At 58.6% G+C, this 14306-nt stretch overlaps 1 protein-coding gene across 32 annotated transcripts in view; it reads left to right on the top strand.

Moving 5' to 3' along the window:
- The window catches only part of PLEKHA6 (pleckstrin homology domain containing A6), a 146011-nt gene that overhangs the window by 92588 nt on the left and 39117 nt on the right, over positions 1-14306 (top strand). For 30 of the 32 annotated variants that reach the window (XR_007909866.3, XM_051821170.3, XM_051821166.3 and 27 more), the window contains 5 exons: positions 671-751; positions 1613-1727; positions 8145-8249; positions 8832-8904; positions 11385-11485. Coding sequence is in view for 29 of the 32 variants with exons in the window: in XM_051821170.3 (XP_051677130.1) it covers positions 671-751; positions 1613-1727; positions 8145-8249; positions 8832-8904; positions 11385-11485 (475 nt within the window). In the remaining 3 variants the exon portion in view is untranslated. The other 2 variants (XM_051821191.3, XM_051821190.3) reach the window with 1 other exon arrangement.

Genomic DNA, 14306 nt, shown 5'->3' with positions numbered 1-14306 from the left:
TCTGCCTGACATTCAGCCAGCCTGAAGAGTCACAGCAGGGCTTCCCCAGGGAGCTTGGCATTAGGCTCCCCATCTGCCCCTGCACGCCCCGCCCCCTCCTGCTTCCTGCAGACGTGCCCACTGAACCCCACCCCAGCCCTGCCACAGCATCACTTAATTAGATCTGGCTGTTGAGCCGGCACTGACCTTGATGCCTGGCAGCTCGTGGGCTCCCGGGGACAGCAAGTAGCCCTTGGACAGGAGGCTCTGGGCTCAGCAGTGTGTGGCTGGGTCCCAGCTCGGCCGAGGAACGGCATTGCTGGGTCTCCCACTTCACGGAAGGGAGGAGATGGAGAATGAAGCAAGAAAGGAGGAGTCCAAGGTCACACGAGAATTCTTTCCAGCAAATAACCAGGGAGCGTTTTTTACGTGCAGCCCAGGCAGGCGCGGTCGCCTGCCGTGCACCAAATTTTGTGCCCTCTCCCACGCAACACCTAGGGAGACCACTGGGAGGGCTGGGGGGCTCCAGTATGGAGTGAACACCGACTCATGGGATGTGAGCAGATCTCGTGTCGTCTTGCACCACCCCCAGCACAGGCTGCCCCCTGCTGACCCCGCGGGAGGACACCTGTCTCTGTGTAGTCTCTGTCTTCCTCCTTGTTAACACAACGTATCTCCTTTGCCTCTGCAGCCACAATGAGAGACAGAACACATTTCTGCACCCAGTGACCGGCCAGGTCCCGGAAGAAAACAAAAAATTTGACTTGAAAACGTGAGTTTTCCCCAGCTCTGCCGCGTGGCCTCCCCGTCCCGTGGTCCCTGCCCCCTTTGGATGGGGAGGAGAGGCAGAGGGGAGGCAGGAGCAGGTGGACGCCCGGGCTGAGGCTTCACAGCTTGGGGACCCCTCTGGCCCCTCCACTTTTCCCTCCACTTTTCCTGGGATCTGGCAGCGGGCAGCTGGGTGCACCGCCACGGAGCTGAGGTTGGCAGAGCACCTGGGGCCTCTGCGGGAGGCACGGAGGGAAGCCAGTAGGATTAGGATCCCCTGGGTCCCCTGGCCGTGTGTCCCTGGCTCACAGAGGAAAGGAAAAAAGAGAGAGGGTTCACAAGTCTGCTCTCCCGGGCCCCTGGGCCGCTGTGGCCTTTAAACCTGAAGGGAATGGAGTTCCAGAGCCCCAGGGTCTAGGGTTGAGAAATAAACGTGCAGAAAAGAAAGAGGGGGGTCAGGAGTTGAGCCCCCGCCAGCGGGAGACGCTGGCCATCGAGCGCCGTGGTTAGAGTCCCGGCTACAGCTCGCCGCTCCCGCTGCCTGCTGGCGCAGACCCTAGGAGGCAGCCGGGATGGCTCAAATCGCTGGCATCCTGGTCCGGCTTGAGCTTCTGGTTTCTGACTTCCACCCAGCCTGGCCCTGGCTGTTGTGGGCATTTGGGGAGTGAACCAGCAGATGAGAGGAGTTGGCGGGGGGGCGGGGCACAAGGAGAGTATCAGAACTGCTGGCATAGAACCTCTTGATGGAATTGGGCCTAGCTTTGTGCTGAAGCTGCGATGGGGGGAGGGGCTGGGGGGCAGGGAGGGGACGGGTACTTCCCACTGTTTCTGACCGATGTCTTTCTTCCATTCAACTTGCAATCAGCTCGGCCTTGGACATGTCCAATAAAGCAGGCGGGAAACGCCCAGGTACCAGTGACAGTGACATATCCAACCACACCATGGTGTCCGAGGTCCCTCCAGAGCGGCCCAGTGTCCGGGTGAGTCCAGCCCTGCCAGATGGGAAATTCTACCTGTGCCTGTTCAGTGCGACGTCGGGGCATCCTAGGCTGCCCGGCTACTTCTGTAGGCTCCAGTGAGCAGGTGCGGTGACCCAGGGACAGAGTGGGAAGTGGGGAGATAACAGGGCTCACACCAGAACCTTGCAGGCCAGTGTCTAGGCCAGGGCCTCTGGACCTCTGCTCTGGTAGCTCTGAGGCCGGGTACTTCTTTGTGGTGTGTGTCCCGCAGCACCCCAACCTCTCTCTACCTCCCTGCTGCCGGCTCCACCTTGCCTCCAGCTCTGCCAGCCCGGATGTCTCCAGACACTGCCCCTGGAGAGAAAATCCCCACACCCCCACTGAGAACCACTGATAGCAGAGCAGGGAGCTGGAGAGGGAGGAGCAAGGCAGAGACCCCCACCCCGCCGCCCTCCGGGGAAAGTCTCGGTACACAGCAGCAATCAGGCTGAGAGTGTCCTGTGGGCGTAGCACCAGTGACCTGAGCCGCAGAAGTGGTGTGAGGAGGGCCAGAGATGAGGCCCAGGGGGTTACAGAGGGGACCATGGGGGGGGGGGCAGAAACACTGAAGAGGAAGCTACTGAGAAACCTGGCAGGAGAGGGTGGGCGTGGGGGGTGGACTTTGGTGCAGCTTTTAAGATGCTGTTGAGACACCTGCATCCCCTGTGGGAGTGTCCAGGTTTGAGTCCCCGCTCTGCCTCCAATTCCAGCTTCCTGCTAACGTGCACCCTGGAAGGCAGGAGGTGATGGCTCACGTCCTTGGGTCCCTGCTACCCATATAGAGACCTGGGTTGAGTTGTGTGCTCCTGGCTCCATCCATTTGGGCATTTAGGGAGTGAACCAGTGGATGGCAGATATCTGTCTGTCTGTCTGTCTGTCTGTGTCTGTCTCTCTCTGCCTTTCAAATAAGTAAAAAGTTTTTAAAATAAATTAGCAGGATAGTCAAGCAAGGGGGTGCCCTCCAAAAATTAAAATGGACTAGAACTGTATGTCTTAGCAGGGGTGAAATCTTGGAAACATAATATTGAGTAGGAAGCAAGTTGCAGAATATGAAAAACATATCACCCCTTATGTAAAATGTGTATTTATAGAAACATCTGTACACGTGTACACAGACAGGAGGCCTCATTTTGGGTCAGCAGTTGCCTCTGGGGAGGAGGAAAAGGGAATGGGATTGGGGAGAAGCTCAAAGGCAGCCTGAGCTCCTTTGCCTCGTTTTATTAGGGAGAGAATAGCCCCAAGTGAGCAGTGTACGGGGTCCGCCTCTTCTGAAACGTTTGCAGTATTTCCAAACAGTTGTTAAAGGTGCTTGACTGACTGTGAAGCGGAGAGGGAGCCGGGGGACGGAGGCTGGAAGATGCGTCAGATGGAGGGAGGTTTTGTGGGTGGGTTAGTTTTGTTCTGTCTCTAGGGGTCAGAGGTGAAAGGCGCGACCCGCAGATGGGCTCAGGAGAAAGGGGCTGGCCGCTAAGTCCCATCCTCCGGAGACAGAGGGGCTGGAGTCTGCGCTGCTGCCTGGCGGGGGTGGGGGAGCCTCTTCCTGACACTGGGAGGGAGCAGGTGGCCAGGATGCCAGCGTCGGCGGGGCTGGTGTGAGTCCTGGCTCCGCCCCCACTCCAGCTTCCCCCTGATGCAGACTCTGGGAGGCAGTGGCGATGACTCAAGTGACGGAGCTCCTGACACCCACGTGGGAGACCTGAGTCTGGGAGTGAGCCAGCAGACGGAGTCTCCTTTTTGTCTGTCTGTCTGTGCATCCATCTTTCTGCCACTAGAACCATAGGTAGCGGGAGTGTGAAACCGAGGGATGGATGCCTGATGTCCCAGCTTTCCCAGGACAGTAGGAGGTGGGCTTTTCTGGGGAGAGGAGCGGGTGTGTGTGAGGATGTGTGTGTAGGCTCGGGGAACAGGATCCCCCAGGGACGCCTGCGACCTCGTGCTATGACTGCGGATCTGCAGGTCCCACCCGCAGCTCCCGTGGCTCTCCGCCTGCGGTGCGCATGGCAGAGAGAGGAGAGGCCAGGGTACCGAGGGGCAGCCGGAGAATGGCTGCAGGGTCCACTCTGGCGAGCAGCTTCTAGGCCATGGGGAGAGCACTTGCAACTTCGACAGCTAGGGCTCTGGGAGGAGAGGGCGGGGTTTAGGGATTTGCATATTCTAAGCATGGTGGGTGACTTCACATGGAGAATCTTGGTCTTTGTCTGGGGGGTTTTACTAGTTGTGTTGAGAAAATGATTCCATTTCCCTCTCGCAGGGGTACTTGGTAAGAAAAGGCGCTTCCTTCCTCCGTTCCTTCTGCACGTGTGTGTTAAGTGCTTGCTACACTGAACTCCTAGCTGGCTCTGGTGACAGAGATGAGCAAAACAAAAGTCCCCGTCAGTGAGGAGCTGGTGGTGCAGAGGAGGGGCCGGGGCCCGCAGTGGCCCTGCAAGGTGACTGGGGGCTGCCAACTGCTTGGGGTCTGCACTTGACTGGTTTTTTCTTTCTTTTAAAGATTTTTATTAATTTATTTGTAAGTCAGAGTTAGAGAGGGGAGAGGGAGAGAGAGGTCTTCCATCTGCTGATTCACTCCCCAGATGGCTACAACAGCCAGGGCTGGGCCAGGAGCTTCTTCTGGGTCTCCCACATGGGTGCAAGGGCCCAAGCACTTGGGCGGTCTTTTACTGCTTTCCCAGGCCATCAGCAGGGAGTTGGATTGAAAGGACTCAAACCAGTGCTCATGTGGAATGCTGGAGCTGCAGGCGGTGGCTTAGCTCACCGCACCACAGTGCTGGCCCCTGCACTTGGCTTGCACTTGACTTGAAACGATGAGTTCAGTTGTCAGTGGACAAAGGAGAATGAGGAGTGCCCCCCACCCTCCCCCATGGGGGAGCAAAGGTGTAGGAGGGTAGGCGAGAGCCAGAGGGGGCCCTGTCTGCTGGGGAGGCAGCGGGTGGGGCACAGACTGCCCCCGTGTGCCGTGCTGGGCAGCCTGGGCTCTCCGCGAAGTGATGACAGCTAGTAAGAATTGTAGGCAAGAGAGCAGCATGATTATGTCATGTTTTAGAGAAAGGAGCGTGGCTCGTTACAGAGGACGGAAAGCCAGAAGAGATGAGGATCTGCAAGATGACAACAGGGAGCTTGAGAGGAGGGAACAGATTTGCGAAGGATTAAGGAGAGGGACTTGGAGTTGGCAGTCAGCCCTGCCGTGAAGACGCTGGTTGAGACAGCTGCATCTCACGCGTCTGTCAGAGGGCCTGCGTTCACACCCTGGCTCCCGCTCCTCACTCTAGCTTCCTGCTAACGCAGTGGTGGGGGCAGAAGCACGTGCCTTCCTGCCACCCACGTGGGAGACCTAGACTGCATTCCCCATTCCTGGCCCGGCTCAGGGTGTTTCTGGGGAGTGAACCTCTGGATGGAGTCACTCTCTCTCCTTTCCCTTCCTCTCTCCCCTCTTGCCCCCTCTCTGTCTCTCGAATAAGGGAATAAAAAACTTTTAAAGAAGCTAGACAGAGGCTGGCGTTGTGGTACAGTGCATTAAGCTGCTGCCTGTGATGTTGGCATCCCATTTGGAGTGCCGGTTTGAGTCCCAGCTCCTCCGTTTCCCATCCAGCTCCCTGCTAGTGCACCTGGGAAGGCAGCAGAGGACAGCCCAAGTACCTGGGCCCCTGCACCCACGTTGGAGACCTGCATGGAGCTCCTGGCCCTGGCTTCAATTTGGCCCAGACCTGGCTGTGTGGCCATTTGGGGAGTGAACCAATGGCTAGATACACTCTGTGTCCCTCTCTGTCTCTGTCTCTGTCTCTGTCTCTATCTATCTATATCTCTATCTCTACTATCTCTATCTCTCTCTGTGTATGTATCTATCTGTCTCTCTCTCTCTCTTGTTCTACCTTTCATATAAATAAATATTTTTAAAAAATATTGAAAAAGTAAAAGAAGACAGACTCATTGGCTTTGCATCAGGGTCTAAAGGGGCAGGGGAGGGAGGGGCGGCGTGAGGCACTAAGCCCTGTGAGGGTGGCCAGGGCCACAGCACGCACCAGGAGGAGACAATTCAGAGCAACAGGTCTGGTTAGAAAGGGAGTGTGTTTGCTTTTGCATTTATGGTCCTGGTCAGACAACCTGTTATACAACGGATTGGAGTTAGGAGAGGCCTTAGGTTTTGCTTAGGGAATTGTGATCATCTTGCTGGTGACGCAGTGGGTGCACATGAGACCACACGGGCGCTGGCTATGATGAGGAGTTCAGGAGTAAAATAACGAAGATGTGGCTGAGCACCACCAGGACGTAGAGCAGCACAGAGAGAAGCTGTGGAGTAGCCACGGCAGAGGTATTGAGAGGAAAGCAAGAGGAGAGCTCCAGCACCAGGCTTGTGGTACAGTGGGTTAAGCCACTGCTAGGGATGCCTGCATCCCAAGTCAGAGAACCTGGTTCGAGTCCCACCTCCACTTCAGATCCAGCTTCCTGCTACTCTTCCTGCGAGGCAGCCAATGTGCTTGGCCCAAGTGTTTGGGGCCCTGCCACTCACGTGGGAGGCCTGGATTGAGTTCTGGGCTCCTGGCTGCAGCCTGGCCAGCATTTGAGGAGTGAACCAGTGGATGGATGCTGTCTCTATCCATCGCCATCTCTTGCTCACCCCCAGTCTCCAACTGTCACTGTATCTTTCAAATTTTAAAATTTTAATTTTAAAAAGAACTCTAAGACAGTTCATGTGGGCCAGTGTTTATAGTGACCAAGGACAAGTGGCCTTGATTCGATGACATTGAAGAGCCACCACAGAAAAGGGCTGGAGGCAGTTTGGGGGCCATGGGAGGAAAGGATTTGGGCCTCTTCCCAGGTGCCTGACCCTGGCCCAGCAGGGAAGGTGCTGCCCCACAGCGGACGGGGTGTGGGCTGGGGGGCCTCGGGGGGGTGCGTCTTGGAGCATCAGAGAGACAGGGAGTTTGCTGCGAGGAGGAAACCAGGGAAGAGGCTCTGGGGCCCCGGTGGTGGTCGGGAGGGCGGGCCTGGGAAAGGAGGTACTCATCCCCCCAGACCTCAGAGTGAAGAGACAGCGCCAGGAGTGAGGGCAGCCGTGACCCAGGCACAGCCTGTGAGGTTAGAGTGTGCACGTCTGACGGCCTCGGGTTTCTCTGTGGACGAGCCAGGGCTGCTGTGGGGAGGGTGGAGTCGAGGGTTGGAGGGCTGTGGGGCACGTGATGGGCAGAGCTGGTGTCTGGGCCCACTGGGGTGGCCTCTGCTGCATTGTGGGGGGGTTTCTCTGGCTGGGAGTGCAGGGAGGGGATCATCTGATTAGTTTAGGACAGGCTGGGGTCCTCGTGTGAAGCCCAGCATACTTCAGAATCCAAAGTTTCATGTCACCGCTCAAAAAGCTCGGAACTGTGGCGCATTTTGGATTTTCACATTGAGGTGGTCAACTGCTAAGTCTATGCAGGTGTTCCAGATCCAGAACATTCTAAATGCCGAAACCCTCCGGCCCCAGGCATTCTGGGTAAGGGATGTGCCTGGGTGGGGTTTCAGTGAAGATGAGACAGGAGGACAAAGGCGGGGATTTTTGAGAGTCTGGTTGGTGTCCTCCACTGCCAGCCCTGTTCTTTATGGGGGAATTGCTGAAGCCAGGAGGAAACTGATGTACCCAGACCAAAAGGGGAGAGCCGAGGAGCTGGGGATCGGATGCACTTGGTAGTGGGGCAGGAAAGCCCAAAGGGCGGGCTTGGGTCCAGGAAATGGGAATTCTCGAATTGAAATGTTGGTGGGGAAAGAGCTGGCAAGGCTAAGGTGCAGCCTGGGAGTGAGTGACTGGAGCGAAGGTGGCAGATGCTGGATTTGGGGAGGTCAAGGCAGTTTGGAGTTAAGACATTGGAAGGTTCATCCTCTGGAGCAGTGAAATTCTCCACCATGATTTCAAGACCTTCGACAAAGAGGAGGGGCAGGCATCGGGGTGCAGCAGGTTAAGCCGCCGCCTGCCACACCAGCATCTCATTTTGGAGCACTGGTTTGAGTCCCAGCTGCTCCCCTTCCAATCCAGCTTCCTACTAATGTGCCTGGGAAGGCAGCAGATGATGGTCCAAGGACTTGAGTCCCTGCATGCGTGTGGGAAACCAGAGTAAATTTGCAGGCTCCTGGCTTCAGCCTGGCTCAGACCTGCCTGTTGCAGCCATCTGGGGAGTGAACAAACAGATAGAAGACCTCTCTCTCTCCCTCTCTCATTCTGCCTCCCAAATAAATAAATAAATCTTTTTTAAAAATTAAATAACTAGACCTGAAAGAAAGAGCCAAATAATTGCACCTGGGCTCTTCGCAGAGGGCACTCCAAGGTCAGCCCTTGGGAGAGACAGCGCCTGGTGGGGGTCACTCCCTTGCAAATGGAACAGAAAGGAGAGGGGGATGTCAGGCCAACTTCTCTCTCTGCCTTCCCAGGCCACTCGGACGTCCCGCAAAGCCATCGCCTTTGGCAAGCGCTCACACTCCATGAAGCGGAACCCCAATGCACCTGTCACCAAGGCAGGCTGGCTCTTCAAACAGGTGGGGACGCCCTGCCCTTCTGCCCACCGTCACCACCATGTCCTCCTCTCAGCATCATGCCGTTCTGTGCACTGATTGGCGTGTGCCCCCATCGTCCCTGCGAATGCACTTCCTCATTTTAGAACAGCTCAGAGCAGCTGAGTGCCTTCCCGAAGTCACACAGAAAACTGAAGCTGGGAGCGCAGCCAGTTTGCTCCTGCGCAGACGCCTCCGTCACAGCAGCCCGCCATCTCCTCAGCGGGTCCCTCTGGCCGTGGTGGGGGTGTCTCCGTCAAGTCTAGGGTCTACCTGCCCCCCGGCCCCCTGGTTGACCTCGCTGCTGTCCCTGCCTGCCCTCTGTTTGCTTGCTCGCTGGGGCTCATGTCTCATCACATTCGCCTTCCTCTGGGAGGCGCTGAGCCCCAGCGTGACAGGAGTGGAAAGTCACAGGCAATTATCTGATGTCGGTTGCGGCATCTGAAGTCTCAAGGGGCTGCCGCCGCGTGCCAGCAGGGGCGCTGAGCTAGGCGCTGGATGTCCTCACGGTGAGCACATGCTTCACCCCGTCCTGCCCAGCTTACAGCCCCTCCCTGTGTCCTACAGGCCAGCTCCGGGGTCAGGCAGTGGAACAAGCGCTGGTTCGTCCTGGTGGACCGCTGCCTCTTCTACTACAAAGGTGAGCTTGCCCTCGGGGCTGTCTTTGTCTGCCGTGCCTCAGGGCTCTGCATGGATGGACGGGGCAGGGCAGGAGTCCCCACTGTAGTCTCTCGAATTGGGGATAGGGGGTGGGGGCGTAGCTGTAGGGTAAGGACAAATCTCCATCATTAATTCACACACTGACTCACGCGATCACTCAGTTCACATTCACCAGTGGTTCCTGAGCGCCCGCTAGGTTTCAGGCAGAGCTGGAGGTCCAGGTTGGTGATCTAGTGGCCCAGGAAGGCAGTGCTATGGACAGTGAAGTCCCGGAGAGGGTATGAGAGGGAGGTAAAGACAAGAAGAGGTGACCAGTTCCCACTAGTAGTCACCTCCCTGCCAGTTTCCCCCTCACCCTCGAGTGCGGGGCCCAATCCACGAAGGCAGGGATTTGGTCAGTTGTGTTCCCTGCTGTATGCATCCCACCTCACAGCGCACAGCACATAGTAGGTGTTCCACCGATTCTGCGTGAACAGACAGCCCCAGCCCTGCCCTCTCTGCCCTCCCCAGTGCTCACTCCCTCCCTCTCAAAAAGGAGGGCAAAGGCCTTGTAGCTTTGGTGCAGCCGAGGTTATTTTTAAAATATATTCAGCTACATTGTGTCGAGGCAGTGCCAGGGTGGGGAGCAAGGGTTGAAGGCAGGACTGGTGAGGCTGGGAGCAGACAGGCCTGGCCGAGAGGCTGGTTCCTCGCTTCCTTGCCCTGAATGGCAGAGCCTCCTGGCAACAATTTGGTAAATTATTAACTCTGGCAAACAAAGGTTGTACCCAGTGACTCCCAGAGCCTGCTGTGCCTGGGCCATCTGAATCCCGAGGAGAGCGATCCAGACAGGCTGTGTAAACCAGGCCCCCAGCGTGGATGGGCGTGCTGGAGCCAGAGCGGGGGCGGAACAGGGAGAAAAGCCAGGGTCTTACAGGGAGAGATGTCAGGACTGGCAGTGGGGGTAGACCCTTAGAGAGCTGAGACCCACAGGGGTGAGACACGCTGGAACAGGGGTCACTCCCGCTGTCGGGGTCTCGGGACGTCCCCTGGCTGAGCCCGCTGTCTGTCGCTCTAGGAGTCATGAGGCTGGGTCATTTGTAACAGAAGGAGGTTCACCTTGGCTCCTCGCTGGGGAGGCTGGGACCTCCAGGAGCACGGCACTGGCTTCCTTCGGCTTCCAGTGAGGGCCCCAGGCTGCTTCTGCTCCAGGCAGGAAGTGGAGGCACAACCAGGGCGACCAACTTTTTAACAACCCGGCCAGGCCCTCGAGAATGAGCCCGCACTGGTGAGAAGGGCATCTGTCCCTCTGACCTCATCGCCTCCTCGAGACCCGGGCACTGCTCAGCACCATGACGCTGGGAATCAGATTTCAACCTCAGCTTTGCTTGAGCCTGGACAAACCACAGCCACCCTGAACACTGGCCTGCATCCCACCTGGCAGAGGGCTCTGTTTCTGCCAGGGAGTGACAGCTTCGGCTTTCCCAGAGACAGCCCTGGGCTCCCTGCTCCTCTGGCTTGCCCTTGCTCCAGGCAGCTGGGCTGAGGTCTGGACAGAGAAGCTGAACCGTGAACTTGATGAGGAAGAGCAACAGAGCTCGAGGAGGTTATAACTTACCCCGCCGCGATGTCTTCTGACCCCTAACTGAAACTCACAGTCCCCAGCCTGGGGAGTAATTAGCAATCCCGGAAAGGGGAAGGGTCTCACCGCAGCCTCGCGGTTGCCCCTGTGTTCCGCAGAGCAGCCCCATCCTTTCTGGCCTCCCGCTGGCAGCCTGGGGCCCGGCTGGCTAATCCACCAGGCTCTTGGGAGACCCAGGATGAATCACAGGGCGACACAGCTCTTAGCCTGGTCCTGGCGCGCCCAGGCCCAGGGGCTCCATACAGGGGCTCATTTTCCGGCGGAGACATGGAGACTGTGGCAGGGATCCTGCACGGGGAGGGCAAGGCAGGATGCTGGGCACCAGGGAGGACCTCAGGAAGTTACCCAGAGTCCGAGCCCTGGAGAAGGGACCGCCCGCTCTACCCTGCTCTGTCCTAGCACCTGGTGACGGCTGTTGGAACTGTATCACTTGGGGGGGGGGTGCACAAGCACACTGGCTTTGCAGTCACACTTCTTGGGTTGAGACCTGTTCCATCACCCACTGCTTAACCTCCTTGCGTCTCCAACTTGCCTACCTATGAAATCGGGGTGATGCTACAACGTCTTTATTAGAACAGCGGCTGCCATGCAGGGGACACCCCCCAAGTGCTGGTTACTGACTTGCTTGTTTGTGTGCTAGAATGCAGATGCCCCTGTGGGCGGGCACTGCTTCCGTGTCCCGTTGTCTGGCGCCTCCTCTGCAGGGCCACCATGCTCCCACCTCCCAGGAGTGTGCACCTGGTGCTGTGCGGGGTGGCCCTGGTGCCCCGCTAAGTAGTGGGCGAGGAGGCTGATGGGTGTGCACACACATACCTCCTGGTGCCTCTGCTTCCTCCCAGATGAGAAGGAAGAGAGCATCCTGGGCAGCATCCCCCTCCTGAGCTTCCGGGTCGCCGCCGTGCAGCCCTCGGACAACATCAGCCGGAAGCACACGTTTAAGGTCAGCGGCCCTCCACTCCCCGCCGCGGGGGGGGGGGGGGGGGACACAGGATGGACAAGGACCAGGAGCATCTCCCTGAGGAACCCCACGGGTGGTGGCCCAGGGGACAGCAGGCAGTGGGAGTAGGCTAGAAGGGGGCTCCCGCAGGGCTCCTCTCCCTGTGGGGGTCCGACGAGTGAGTCTCCCCGGGATGGGACAGCCGCGTGGGCTTCGGTGGTACCCGCGTTTTTCCTGGAGGAGAAAGGTTTGTGTTTTGAGCCCTTGGACCTCTTGCCCAGTGGCCGACCCATGGGAAGCACCTGTCTGCAGAAGCAGGAGCTGTGGCCGCGGGGGTTCTGGGGCCATTTCTGCAAAGATGCTTCCCCCTCACCACCATGGTCCCAGGCAGCAGGAGCCGCTGTCCAAGTCCTGGGCAAACATACTCAGACCTCAGTGTTTAGAGAAATGAGCCGAGTCTGGTTACCGCCCAGAGCCACAGGCCTCCTGTAGACAGCAGCTTGGGAGAAGAAGTGCCCGGGAAAGTGGGCCTCGGTGCCACGCCCGCGGAGCCCCCGGGGAGCGCCTGTCAGAGCGCGGCTCCTCCTCAGCAGTGTTTTTCCACGTTTAAAAATGCATGACCCATTAAAAACTATAAAAATCCCATGACCTTTTGGTGTTCTATGATGCAAACACCATAGGTTCTTCTTCACTTCCCAAATATAAAATCCTCCTGTCGGCTGTGTGGGTTCTGAGTACAAAGCCTTCCCTCCCCCAGATGGGAGTCGCTGCCCACCCCCTAAAGACCCAAACCTGCAGGCCACCCCAGGCCGTTCCTGAGCCCCTCAGGCCCCTTCCTTCCTGCAGTCCTGCTCACCTGGCTCTTGAAAACAGGTGGGCAGCGCACACAGGGCCTGGCCCGGGGACGAGGGGACGTCTTTGGCACTGCATTTGTTCCCCCCTCCTGGGGTCCTGTCCCCAGAGGTATGAGCAGAATGGTCAACAGGGAGCCGGGTCCTAGCTGGGGAAACAGGAACAGGCTGTTGAACCAACAACAAACAGCCCTGCTACGCACACACCCACGCACAAGCAAGCCGCCTGTCTGGCCCTCCCCTCCAGACCTGTGCAGAGACACAGGCGCTCCGGCTCGGAGCCCTGCCAGCAGCAGGCATCAGATAAGCGTCCCAGAGTGACTGACACCCTGCAAACCCCCAGCCCACCCTCTGCTTCGCCCCCAGCGGGCTCTGCTTCTCCAAGGCCCCCTCCAAAGAGTTCTGACTGTAGCTATTCAGGGGCTCTTCCCCAGGGTGAGGGGGAGGGGGACAGACAGACAGGAGGCTTGTCCCGCTGTGGCCACCAGGCACAGCTCTTGGACGGCAGATAATGAGGAGCCAGGCCCTGTCCCTGCCCAGGCCGCAGCTGAATGCCTTAACCTCTTCCTAACCCAGCGGGCCCTCCCCGCTGGGACCCCTCCCTCCATTCTCCGGGCCCCTTTGATGGTTCCAGCTCTGTGCTCACTCGCCATCAATAGCCCTGTCTTTTCCCAGGCCCTCTGTGTTCCCCCATGCCCGTGCCTGCGCTCGCGCCTTGTTCCCTGTGGCAGGTTTTGTCCCCCAGCGTGACTGGGAACTCTTCAAGTGCGAGGGAGGGCGCGTCTTTGCCTTCCTTGGGCCTGGGGCCCCAGCAAGCCGTGCACATGGCCACTCCCTGGGTGCTCACTGAATTGATGAATTCATTGGCTGCCCAGTCCTCTGCACAATAGCCCTGCATTCTCCACCCTGGGCCTGCTGGGCCCCCACCCTCCCATCCTGTGCCGGTTCAAGCCCCCTGCTGCTCCTTAGCGCCCCGCCCCGCCCCGCCCTCGCCCACAGTCCTGGGCTCTGCCCACACGCTGGGCACCATATGCAGCCGGGGCAGGGGCTCCAGGGCGGGCCGCCTACTCTGGCCTGTCAGAGAGAGCTCTGGGAAGGAGCCCTGGCAAGAGGTGTGGGCTTGACGTTGCTGTCAGGAGAGCCCTGGGGGCTGCTCACAGGAGCCCTGGCCCCTCTCTTGCCAAATCCCCAGAGACCCAGGTTCCTGCCTCCAAGGGGGTCAGAGGCTGGAGGGAGGCTCCCTTCTGAGACCCCGACTCACCCCTGATCTCTCAGTCCAGTCAGATAAACCAGGCCAGCTGCTTTTCTCACAGACTGGAGGGTCCCACCTGGCAAGATGCTGATTTTCCAGAAAGAATCCAATCCCATGGCCTCTTGTCCTTGTGGCCTGGAGTTTCACCAGGCAGACCCCTCCCCACTAAGGAGATGCATCGGTTAGGGCCAGAACCAAACAACAGCTGATCTGCAGCTGCAGAGCTGGTGGGAGAACCAGCTTCCCCGACCACCGCCTGCCGCCAGCCCAGGTCCTGTGGCACCCACACTCCTCGCCTCACACCTCGGGAAGCTGAGCCGGCACTGCTGGGTGCCGTGGTCCCCAGCGGTGACCCCGGGGAGGAAGAGCCCCCTGAATCCCCCTGCTTCCTGCCACCTGCTCTGTCCCTTTGGTGTTCGGTTGACCTGTTCTCTGCTTCTCCTCCTGCTGACCGCGTGAGGACCCCTCCTCTGGACAGGAGCTCTCTTCTGGGTTCCCGCCCGCTGTGTCTGCTCGTGGCCGCCAACTAGGTAGTATGCGCCATCTGTATGCCAATGCATGCCCTTGCACGCCGTGCATGGTGTGGAGGAGGCACCGCTAGCTTCCCCGCAGTGAGGCTGGGATGAGGTTGTCTGTCGTGTGCTGGGGGCCGCTTCCTGCAGGCATCGGTACTCGCCCTTCATGTCAGCCTGGAACTGGGGGGAGAGCTGCTGCGGAGTTG

The sequence above is a fragment of the Oryctolagus cuniculus genome, chromosome 13 (assembly GCF_051225735.1).
Source record: "Oryctolagus cuniculus isolate XC-2025 breed Fujian yellow rabbit chromosome 13, ASM5122573v1, whole genome shotgun sequence".
Lineage (NCBI taxonomy): Eukaryota > Metazoa > Chordata > Mammalia > Lagomorpha > Leporidae > Oryctolagus > Oryctolagus cuniculus.
Note: the sequence above shows the minus strand (reverse complement) of the source record. Positions and strands in the feature narration are given on the sequence as shown.